Here is a 12,852-nt window from a genome sequence, read left to right as displayed (position 1 = left end):
CTCTCCCTTTCTCTCTGCTAAAAATCAATAAAGTATATATATATATTTTAAATGGGAAGCTAAAACAACAAAAATTGATTCTCCCACAATTATGAATCTGAACTTTTAGTGTTTGTAAGGTTGGTTCCTCTGGAGGCTATGGGGGGGGGGGGGGCGTAATCTGCTCCATTGTTTGTCTCTTAGTCTTTGGTGATTGCCAGCAACTCGGTGTAGCTTACAGATGCCAACTCCAATCTAAGCCTCTGTCTTCATGTGGTGTTCTTCCCTGTGTGCCTATGTCCACATTCCCTTCTTCTAACAATACCAGACTTAGTGGATTTAGCGTGCACCCTAATACAATATGACCTTGTCTACATCTGCAAAGACCTTATCCTAATATATAAAAAAGCCAGGTGCCATCACGACTGAAATGACCAGATAGATGACGAAACAGCAGGCTAGGGAGCTGAGGGAGCAGGAGCTGTGGGCCCCCGGCTGCCCACTCGGGGCCCATGAGGTAGCTAAGTAGACCGGTGGGACCAAACAACCAAAGGACTGGTCTGGCTCTCAAGGCGTGGTGGGGTGGGGCCACGGAGGCCTACGAGCCTCGTGGGGTGGAGGGCTGCGAGCATGGAGCTTCCCAGGGTGGCTGAGGCCAAGGAGTCTCATGGGGCGGGGGCTGTTAGCCTGGAGCGTTCCAGGGTGGCTGAGGCACAGAGGAGCATCGTGGGGAAGGGGTGGTGAGCGTAGAGCACTAAGGGGCGGTGGAGACGAGGTGGAGGAGTGGGACGGGGGCTGTGAGCATGGAGCTTGTAGGATGGCTGAGGCAGAGGAGCATTGCTGGGCAGGGGAGGCAGAGGAGCGGGGCGGAGCCTGTTAGAGTGGAGCTTCGAGGGACAGCTGAGGAGGAGGAGGGTCGCAGGGTGTGGGTGGCTGAGGCCAAGGAGCCTCGAGGGGCTGGAGCTGTTAACCTGGTGCTTCTTGGGGCAGAAGCCACGGAGGTAGAGGAGCAATGCTGGGCAGTGGACATGGCCCTGATTGCAGCTAAGCCTGGAGACCTTAACCACACACCATGTAACCATGTGCTGGGCCTCTAGTGTCCAAATAATCTCACATTCACAGATTCCGAGGGAAGAGACACTATTCAGCCCAGTGGAAGTGTCAGGGGGTTAATTTCACTTTTGTGCTGAAGCTGTTTTCCCAACTCCTGTGTTTTCATGGACAAAAGTTAGCAGGACACTCCTGGCCTTTCCTCATTGACATTTAATATAGGAAGAACACCAGTTCAGCAAGTCCTTCCTTTTATTTATGGCAGTTTAACCCATTAAAAGCCTGAGGAAAGCCTGGTACAAAGGACGGTGCAGTTCACAAGCTGAACTTCAGTGTGTCTTCCTACAAACTGTCTGAGACCCCCTCTTGATTTTGTGCCCTTAGTACTGAGATGGGAGAGAGAAGGCTCCAAGAGGTGGGGGATGGGAGGGGGTCTTCTAATTGCCTTGGCTGAATTCTTGGCATGGGTCATATGCACTCATTTGTAGATCACTATGATTTGCTTAATATGATATATATCAGTGTTTTTCAACCTTTTTTGGGCAAAGGCACACTTGTTTCATGAAAAAAATCACGAGGCACACCACCATTAGAAAATGTTAAAAAATTTAACTCTGTGCCTATATTGACTATATATAAAGTAATTCTCTTGAATAGGAATCAAATAAACACAAAGAAAGTATTTTATAATTACTTTATTATGAAATATTAAGTAAACAAAATAGTGAAAAATTATAAAATTCTTGTCTTGTCTGCACCTACGGCACACCAGGCAACATCTCGCGGAACAGCAGTTGAAAAACGCTGATATATATATATCAGAGAGGAAGGGAGTGGGAGAAGGAGAGCTGGAAACATCAATGATGAGTGAATCATTGAGAGGCGGCCTCCTGCATGCCCCATACTGGGAATACAGCCTGCAATCCCAGCAATCTGCCCTGACTGGGAATCAAATTATAACTTTCTGGTTCATAGGTCGATGCTCAAGTGCTGAGCTACACAAGTCGGGCTTATTTTCTTTATTAAAAAACAAATACAGTTGGGGTACTTAATATGTGTTCCGGGAATTGTTTTATGCAGGATCTGGAAATTTTAAAGTAACCCAAGTGTCAAAACAGGAACAAGTCACTCAGCTCTTTAGTAACGGTGAGAACATTGGGCCAATAAACTCAACGGCAATAATTGGTATCCTGAAGTGAACTCACCCAGTTCCAAAATGCTGAGAAGAAAAGGCAGCATGAGGATTTTAATAGGTTGGTGAGAAGGGGTGCAAAAGTAAAATAACTATTTATACATACCTCGTTCACGTGAGCTCGAAGCTGGTGACTCTCAATCAAGTCAGAAAGTTTGCTGGCAATTTCCATCCAGGGCCTATAATGATCTGGAAGTTCTTTCTGCATTCAAAATAGAATCATCTCAGTATTTTAGACCTCTCTGAGAAGTAGCTGGGAGTAGCTGCTGTCAGACTTCACTGTAAACTGGGCCCTGTGCTAAGCACTGCAGACACACAGATAACTAATATATAATCCTTGTGCTTAAGGAACATATGATCTACTAACAGGAAAAAAAAAGTATATAAAAAAATTATATACTTAATTACCAATGTGTGCATAAGCTTAAGAACTTGCAAAGAGGAAAATGTGCTTAATACTTTCAGCTGTTGTGGGCAGTTAGAGGGAAATATATGAAGAAATAGGCCATTTGGGCCAGTTGTAGAATTTGAAAGTGACTTTTCTAGGTGGAGATTTGAAGATGGGAAGGCAGTAAAGAAGGGATTGTGGATAAACAGAGATAACAGTGTTTTGGGGACTATAAATAACCCAATGTTACTAGCATATAAAGATCAAGAGAAATGATAATAGAAGATGAGACTGCAAAATCAGATCAAACGTGCTTTGTACACATTACATAAGAATGTTCTCTTGCCGGGACCAGTTTGGCTCAGTGGATAGAGCATCGGCCTGCGGACTGAAAGGTCCCGGGTTTGATTCCAGTCAAGGGCATGTACCTTGGTTGCGGGCGCATCCCCAGTAGGGGGTGTGCAAGAGGCAGCTGATTGATGATTCTCTCTCATTGGTGTTTCTAACTCTCTATCTCTCTCTCTTCCTCTCTGTGAAAAATCAATAAAATATATTTAAAAAAAAAAAAAAAGAATGTTCTCTTTACCTAAGTTTATCTGATTTTTTTATTTTGAATTTTAGGAAGTTTGTTTTATCTGTAGGATTTTAAGATATGCATTCAGGTTAGAAAGACTTTGAAATACTGACCAAGGACTAACTTAGCTGATGGAAATGAATTTGGAAAGGAGAAGGCATGTATTCAAAAAATATTTTGAAAGTAATAATGAGATGATGTGATGATTCAATTTTGAGGTGGGGATGCTAAAAGCAAGATGATTCCTAGCCCATGGCACCCTTTATGTGCCCACTCTGGGCCCATGATGTAGCTAAGTAGAACATAGGCTGAATTTAAGCAACCCTGACTCAACCCTGGCAAACTATACTTATTGCTATAATTAAACTTTTTAAAAATATATATTTTATTGATTTTTTATAGAGAGGAAGGGAGAGAGAGTGAGTTAGAAACATCAGTGAGAGAGAAACATCAATCAGCTACCTCCTGAACACCCCCTACTGGGGATGTGCCTGCAACCAAGGTACATGCCCTTGATTGGAATCGAACTTGGGATCCTTGAGTCTGCAGGCTGACGTGCTATCCACTGAGCCAAACTGGTTAGGGCTATACTTAAACTTTTATTGGCACACAACCACACACTCGTTTGCTTACAAATTGTCTATGGCTACTTTCTATTACAGCAGCAGAATTGGTAGTTGCAACGGGAACTATTTGGTATCAAAGCTTAAAGTATTTACTATTTGGCTTCTTAAAAGGAAAAAATGTTTGCCAACTCTGATCTATCCCAGAGTCTGGGTCTCCTAAATGTTGTATTTCTGGGATAAGAAGGAAAGGAGGTGAGGATGATTTCATATTTGTGAATTGAATGACTTGGTGGGAACACACATTGAAACAGAAATGCAGGAGGAAGTCAAAGAGAGTGTGTAAAGATGGTAGATATCTTTTTTAGATAGATACAGCCTAAAATATATGGGGAATGTTAAAACATTTGTATACTGGGCATTTGGACATAGAATTTGACATTCAGGAGATAATTAATATTAGAAATATACAAATGGGAAGCATAACTGTAGAAATAATTCCACATGTGGTTAAAACCACAAAAATGTACAAGGTCATTGGGGAGAAGTTTCAAAATGAAAGGAAAAGGAAGCCTAGAGCAACACAAAAGCGTTATTTATAAGAAAGAGGAACTGAATCCAGCAATATAAATCAAAAGGGCATTTAGAGATATTTAGTGAGTCAGAGGAGAATTACCCTTAGGAAAGTCATGACATGAGAGACTTTCACAAGTTAAGAAATTCAGACGGTCAAATGCATCATTAAACTTAAAATAAGACTAGAGGCTTAGTGCACAAAATTTGTGCAATGTCCCTCAGCCTACCCTGCACCCTTTCCAATCTGGGACTCCTCGAGGATGTATAACTGCTTGTTTAGGCCCAATCCTACCAAAATTGACCACATGGGGACAGCTATCTTGTGTGTTGGAGTGATGGCCAATCTGCATATTTCTCTTTTATTAGGATAGAGGCCTGGTGCATGGGTGGGTGCCAGCTGGTTTGCCCTGAAGGGTGTTCCAGATTAGGGTTGGGGTTCCCTTGATGCATGAGGTGGCCTGGGCAAGGGGCTGTGGTGTCATGCCAGCCATGTCCCCCGGTGACCCAAGTGAAAACCCTGGTATCTGGGAATTATTTATCTTCTACAATTGAAACTTTGTAGCCTTAAGTGGAGGCCAAGGCAGGCTAGGGCTGCAGAAGCTTGGCTTCCTCCATTGCCAGGGAAACCCAAGCCTTCCTCCTGCTCTCTCAGTGGCTGCAGCCATCTTGGTTGGATTAATTTGCATATTCATTCCTGATTTCTGGTGGGCATGGCTTGTGGTTGTAATGGAGTGATGGTTATTTTGCATATTACTCTTTTATTAGATAGGATTGTTTTCTTTGGGGGGGAAAAACAACCCCAAACAGGAAGTCACTAATACCTTTTAGTCATTCAATATATATATATGGCAAACCCAGGTCACTGTCATGGAAGCAGGGTTTAAATTTTAGTGTGCTGAGGAAGTAAGAAAATAGAGATCGTAAATGTAAATTACTTTTCTAGGAGAACCATAGGCACTAGAAAAGGGTAAATTTGTTTTTAATTTGTGTTTGAGAGCTGTCACTGCTTAGAAATGAGAAACTTAAGCCATTTACAGTCTATGACTGTAAGAAAGAGTGACTAGGAAAAAAATCAATGAAGAGAGATGGGAAAATGGTGGCCGGATAGGCAGACATGTCCTGAGCCTTATCCTGGAGCAGATAGAAGAAGCATCTAAATAGAAGAACATCCACGCAGAATTGGCAAAGTAGACACAGCTGCTGAGACAATTTGCAGATGCAGGTCTGGAATCTGGGCTGGAGAGAGTTGTGAGACCATTGAGCAAAGAGGGTCAGAAGAAAGCTGCATGGCACCAAGTCCATGTTTCTTGGGGACAGGCATAATATTTGACTGTGGAAAGAAAATCCACAGGGCTGCTGGTGGCAGGGCATTCTAAAGCTAAGTACACAGCCATGAGATGCTGAGCCCAAAAAGGCATCCTGAAGAGTTGTCTGAGCCATGCAGTGATGGTGGGGGATGGGGGAAGAGGAGAAAAGAGAAGTCACCCAGTTGTTTTGCCTCTGTTTTGTCTTCCCTTTTATTCACTAACCCCAGTTCATATGACCTTTCAAATATTATACAAATACTCCATAAATCCGCACCTCCACCTGCACTGCAGGTGTGGGTTTATGGAGTCTGGGGAGAGGCTATGGAGGGGAGCGGGTTGGGGAGAAGTGACCAGAAATCTAGCATTGAGACATTCCTGACCCTCCAAACCTAAGCAGCTATATTTTCTGGAGAGCCAGCCCCTACCAGCAGCCTCACTAATCATCTGAGAGATGCAAATCAAAACGACAATGAGGTACAACGTCACACTTGTCAGAATGGCTATCATCAACAAATGACAAGTGCTGGTGAGGATGTGGAGAAAAAAGAACCCTTGTGCACTGCTGGTGGGAATGCAGACTGGTGCAGCTACTGTGGAAAACAGTATGGAGTTTCCTCAGAAAATTAAAAATTGAACTCCAATTTGACCCAGTGGTCCCACTTCTAGGGATATATCCCAAGAAATCAGAAACACCAATCAGAAAGGATATATGCACCTCTAAGTACATAGTGGCATAATTTACAGTTGCTAAGATTTGGAAACAGCCTAAGTGCCCATCAGTAGATGAGTGGATTAAAAAACAGTGGTACATCTACACAATGGAATACTATGCTACAGTAAAAAAAAGAAGGAACTCTTACCATTTGTAACAGCATGGATGGACCTGGAGAGCATTATGCTAAGCAAAATAAGCCAATCAAAAAAATAAAAAATATCACATGATCTCACTCATTTGTGGAATACAATGAACAAAATAAACCAATGAACAAAAATAGATCCAGAAACATAGAAGCCTTGAATACACCATCCAACCTAAGAGGGAAGGCAGGGGAGTGGGGGTAGGTGAGAGATCAACCAAAGGACTTATATATACATGCATATGAATATAACCAATGGACACAGACAGTAGGAGGGTAAGGGCATGTGCTGGAGGTGGGAGCAGCCATGGAGAGGTCAAAGGGGGGAAAAGGAGACTGATGTAATACTTTAAACAAAAAAGAATTTAAACTTTTTTTTTTTTTTTTAAAGGAGCTACTAGAGTAAAGAATGCTAGCAAGAATCAAGACAGATTTATGGAAAACTGACAACTTGTATTTTGTCTCATCTATATGATTCATATGTTTTATGAGCAAAACTTGATTGTAGTTACAGGAGACAATGGAATATAATCTTGATAAAAGGAAATAAAAGATACAGGTTTGCAATATTCTTGTATTTTTTAAAATATACATTTTATTGATTTTTTTTACAGAGAGGAAGGGAGAGAAAGAGAGTTAGAAACATCTGCCTCCTGAACATCATCCCTACTGGGGATGTGCCCGTATCCAAGGTACATGCCCTTGACCAGACTCTTTAGTCCATAGGCCAACGCTCTATCCACTGAGCCAAATCGGTCAGGGCAATATTCCTATCTTTTAAAGTGTGTTTTTAGAAAGGAAATTATATCTAAGTCATCACCTCTGAGACTAGATAAGGAATCCTGTTCTGATAATTACATTAGGCATCTGGGTTTCTGCTTCCTAACTTGCATGGAAATTCTTAAACACTACCTCAATCGAGGTGCCACTCTAGTCTTTAATATTTACTTGATTTTTCTCTTTAGATTGCTAAAGGAATCTTTTCCTCTTTTTCATCATCGACCTATGCACCAGGAGGTCAGGGTTGGATTCCCCCTTAAGGGCACATGCCTGGGTTGTGGGCTTCATCCCTAGTGTGGAGTGTGCAGGAGGTAGTAGATCAATGATTCTCATCATTGATGCTTCGATCTCCTCTTCCTCTTCTTTCCTCTCTGAAATCAATTAAAATATATATATTTAAAAGTCATTAATAACAGGGTAGTCAAATGAACCAACAGTTTTCCTTATTCTTGTACATTTTATAATGTGCTTAGGAAGTTATTTCACTTACTTATTTTAGAGTACTTATAGTTTTATTGTTGATGTTCACATCTTTAATCGATCTACATTTGTGTTGCACATGTTATGTTAGGCCATATTATCTTATTATATCCCTTTTGAAATAGAGGAAGTTAAGGCTGAAAGCTGTTGGATGACTTTCCTAAGATTACATATCTGGTCAGTGGCCAGGTCAAACCTCTCTGACTCAAAGTTCAGAGTACATTCAATTACCTCTCAGAGAAAACACATGGAGAATGGGGGTGGGGAGACAGAGAGGATGGAGGTTGGTGCAGGGGATAGGAAATTAAAAGACATTTTACATGTTTTTCTTCCTCTGATTCTAATAATCAGAAGACCCAGAGTGTGATGGACAAAAATAATACAATATTTGGCTTTCCTTTAAAACTATTTTTTTTTATTTTATGTTATTTTTTCACTAGACTTTACACCTGTCAAAATATTATTTTAAAAAAATTAAAAATGACTCATGACAATATAGAATTTGTGTCAAAAATATAGATAGTTCATTAATAATGAAATCAGCAGGATGGTATAGTAGTTTCAAAAGGGTGATAAACTGTGTGTTTAGAATTTTAAAAAATAATGTTGAAATCAAATTGCTAGATTAAATATAGGATTGGTAAACATCCTATAGGGCAGTACCATCATATGTTTTAGGGTAAATTTTCTATCCAACAGAAATCATTTGCAGCTCTTTTGCTTAAAAACTACAAGTTAATTTGTAACTTCAGAGATTGGGACATAACCAACAGTATATAGCCTGTCAAACAAAGGGACAGCTCTTAAATACCGTATTTTCCGGCGTATAAGACGACCCCCTAATTTTACAGTTAAAACATAGGTTTAGGCCTATATTCGCTGTATAAGACTACCCCCCACTTCAAAGAAAAGACTTACTTTGCCGTCAAGATCTGCAGTTAATTTTTGTGCAATTTTGGTCTTTTGCCCCCTATTTTCAGTTGACTTTTTTTTCATTTCAAAAGTCGTCTTATACGCCAGAAAATACGGTAATCCTAAAGGGAGACTCTTAGTGCTCTGCTCTGGGATGGTATTGGATAAATGCACAACCATCCTTTGCTTTATTTTGGATAATTTTTCTCAACACACTTATAACCTACTAGAGAATAGACTTTTAAAAATAAAACATTTATAAAAATAATGAAGTCTTTGTTAAATTAACACTGGTTAAATTAACTAAAACTTTTGGTTAAGAAAATAACATGCCGATAATAAATAATAGAATTGTGTACCTTAAACCCTAAATCAATGTCATCTCAATAAATTAAACTTAAAATAATAGCCCAAAAGGTTAAACATTTTAGTAAAAATAAACCAGGCAAATATCAACAAAGGAAAGTTGGGTGACAATCTTTTTTTAAAACATATTTTTTATTATTTCAAAGAAAAAGAGAGAGGGAAGAGAGAGATAGAAACATCAATAATGAGAGAGAATCATTGACTGGATGCCTTCTGCATGTCCCCTACTGGAATCAAGCTCACAACTTGGGCATGTGTCCTTGACCAGAATCAAACCAGGGACTCTTCAGTCTCCAGGCTGATGCTCTATCCTCTGAGCCAAACAAGCTAGGGCAGAATGACAATCATAATATCATAAAAAATAGAACTTAAATTCTCAGATAGATTAAAATTTGAAGCAGCTAGTTTTAAATGAAATAGAAGACAATATTCAATAGAAAGAAGCAAATGTGACATTGCAGCAAAGTAATGTGAGAAGAAAGAAATATTAGATAACTTTGATAAGATAGGCCAGTAGAATGACGGGCTTTGTAGGCTATACTAAAATATCTGTTTTTATTCTAAAGAGCAGTTTTGGAAAGTTTTAAAGAGCAAAGTGTAGAGGGCCCCTTGGGAAAGCACATGGACGACCTTTAATTATCATCAGCTGAACTCAAGGAGTAGGTAGAGCCACGCCCTGGGAACATGTTTGCCCAAAATGTCAGAGAGGAGATCAGTACCAATTTCTTATCTTTATCCATGTGATTGGAATGAGGAACAAATAGGACCTTGACTTACCTAGGTCTTGATATGCTAAATCCCAGGAATGAGGGAATGAATAGGACCTGGGCACACCCCAAACTCCTTTGATTCTAAGCTTTTCAGGGAAATCTCCCTTTTATTCTTTTGGAAATCAATAAATGCACTGTGTTGTCTTTGGTGGGTGTTGACTGTCCTTCCGTCAGAGTGACAGCCCCCACCCGGATCCCAGCTTGATGAATCTATTTCTGCCTGTTGGTCTCTTTTTTTTCCTTTAATTTCTTAATCCCGAGCTCCTCCACTCAAGAACCTGTTGTTTTCTGCGTGGGTCGCAGAAAACAGAGAAAAAGCCCCCGACAGCAAAGTGCCCTGGTTTAATTTTTGTTTTTGAGGAGTTCCTTTGCTCTGCAGAGAGTCTTTTACAGCTGGTCAAGCATGGAAATAAGAAGACAAGATAGGAGGCAATAATCCAGAAGAGAAATGATGCCAGACTGAACTAGGAAGGAAATAAAGGTGTGTATTTAAGAGGTATATTTCAGAGAAAGGGCAGAATTCATTATAAACAAATGAATAATTTGTGAAGTGCTGATGAAAAAAGTATAGTTAAGGTTAATAATACAAGATGTGGGTCAAGATCAGCACTAACTAAATAGTAATTATTATTATGTTATTATATATTACAAAGGGGCTTTAACAGAAGCTAAAAGAAACTCAGTTTTTCAAGTATATTTTTATTGATTTTAGGGAGGAAGGGAGAGGAATAGAGAGATAGAAACATCAATGATGAGAGAGAATCATTGATTAGTTGCTCCCTGCATGCCCCATACTGGGGATTGAACATGCAATTCAAACATATGCCCTGACTAGGAATCAAACCATGACCTCCTGGTTCATAGGTTGACACTCAACCACTGAGCCTCACCAGTGCAAAAACCTCAATTTTTAATAAAGTATAAGAGAATGGTATAAATAAGTTTTGCTAATACATTTGAAAATCTGAATTGAAACCTTATTTTAATTGTAAAGGATCAATTTTTTTTGTCTAAAAATAGGAAACCTAAATAGACCAATGTAGCATGGAGAAATGGAAAATGTAATTAAAACCTCACAACCTAAAATTTCTCCACTTTCAATAATCATGATATATTATCTACTTCACAGAGTATTTCATCTTCTCAGACCCCTCTTTTTTCCACCTAGAAAAAAAAATCTCAATCTGTTCTCATAATAAATGCTGGGAAAATATTAAAGCTTTTAATTGGTATCAAATTAATTAGTTCATCTAGGATGCACAATGTTTTTATTATTTTCTCATACTCTGTCAACATTTTCTTCAGTCTAGGAATACAGAGCTTATATTGGTTTTATTCATATCTGTATCCTAAGCATCTGCCTAACTCCATTAAGCACAGAGAGATGTGAAAAAATATGCACTACATTGAAACTATAAATAAAATGCCAGAATAAATTTAGATAATAGTATATCAGGGGATAGTAATTTGACTCTAAAGGAACAGAACAAATGGAGGTTAGAATTAAAGATGTGGGAGGGTTTTAAATAATTGCTTCAGAATTAGATAGTGAATACAAGTTATTTTTAGGACAAGATAGTAAAATTTGGGGCAAATTACTTGGTTTGAGTTAAAACATCCAGGGTATAATAGACACAAGTTTTATATATCAGTTTTATTTATGAAGAAAATAAATTGAAACTTACTAAATATCTAATTCATTTACATTTCAGTAATATGTCATATAAATGGAGTTTGATACAACCAATAAAATTATGTTAAGACTGATTCATTTCAGGCAAAGGCTTATATTGTAGTATTGGGTTAAAAGTACATAATATAGGTTACAACTTGAAATTTTTCAAACACACACAGACACATAAACACTCTTAGACAGCGCCGAAACCGGTTTGGCTTAGTGGATAGAGTGTCGGCCTGCAGACTGAAGGGTCCTGGGTTTGGTTCCGGTCAAGGGCATGTACCTTGGTTGCAGGCACATCCCCAGTGGGGGCTGTGCAGGAGGCAGCTGATCAATGATTCACTCTCATTGATGTTTCTAACTCTCTATCCCTCTCTCTTCCTCTCTGTAAAAAGTCAATAAAATATATTTGGAAAAAAAAATACTCTTACACAAATTATCCTAAAATACCAAAGGTATTTTGATTTTGTGGCAGAGCTATGAAAAAATTAGTTTCATATTTTTCAACATTTCCAATTTTTATTTAATATACTTCTATGAATTTAGTAATGAAATTTCCATAGTTAGAATATTTTTTCATAAAAATATTGTGGGTAATGATGAGCTACCATATATCAGATGTCTTCCAATTTCTAGAGATTAATAATAAAATAAACTATCAATAAAGAGAAATGTGAAGTAAGATTTCAAAACAGTGGATTGTTAATTAATTAAACTCAGAAACCTGAATTTATATATATTTGACATTTTTTTAATAGGTCCATAATATGTTATTAAAAGCAGTTGGTGGCAAGCAAGAATTCTACCACTGAACCACCAATGCTCCATAATAAAAGCAGTTGTGGAAGAACTATGATGACAGCATAGGTATACACCTATACTTGCTGCCTCTCACAACCACACCAAAATTACAACTAAAAGGTGGAACAGCCGAAACCGGTTTGGTTCAGTGGTAGAGCGTTGGTCTGCGGACTGAAAGGTCCCGGGTTCAATTCCGGTCAGGGGCATGTACATTGGTTGCAGGCACATCCCCGGTAGGGGGTGTGCAAGAGGCAGCTGGTCGATGTTTCTCTCTCGTCTACATTTCTATCTCTCTATCTCTCTCCCTTCCTCTCTGTAAAAAATCAATAAAATATATATTAAAAAAAAAAAAAAAAAAAAAAAAAAAAAAAAAAGGTGGAACAACTGCTACCCAGAACTGCAGGAAAGCTGGCTGAGTGGAAGTTGCATAATTAGAGAGGTGTAGAGGTATGGAAAGTGCTGGCACCTGGATGTGCTGGCTCTTTTAATCAGGAGGGAGATACAAGCTCCCGCTTGCTCTGAACTCCAGTTCCTAAGTGAAAATCTGGAGGACCCAGACCCAAACAGGGAGAAACTGGA

At 39.1% G+C, this 12,852-nt stretch overlaps 1 protein-coding gene across 1 annotated transcript in view; it reads right to left on the bottom strand.

The window, feature by feature from the left end:
* Positions 1 to 12,852, bottom strand: part of IDO2 (indoleamine 2,3-dioxygenase 2) — a 52,417-nt gene that overhangs the window by 28,577 nt on the left and 10,988 nt on the right. The window contains exon 2 of the mRNA XM_084879766.1: positions 2,328 to 2,423. Within this exon, the coding sequence (XP_084735892.1) occupies positions 2,328 to 2,423 (96 nt within the window). The remainder of the gene's footprint in view (positions 1 to 2,327; positions 2,424 to 12,852) is intronic.

Source organism: Pipistrellus hanaki, assembly GCF_964339955.1.
Source record: "Pipistrellus hanaki genome assembly, chromosome: 3".
NCBI classification, from domain to species: Eukaryota; Metazoa; Chordata; class Mammalia; order Chiroptera; family Vespertilionidae; genus Pipistrellus; species Pipistrellus hanaki.
Note: the sequence above shows the minus strand (reverse complement) of the source record. Positions and strands in the feature narration are given on the sequence as shown.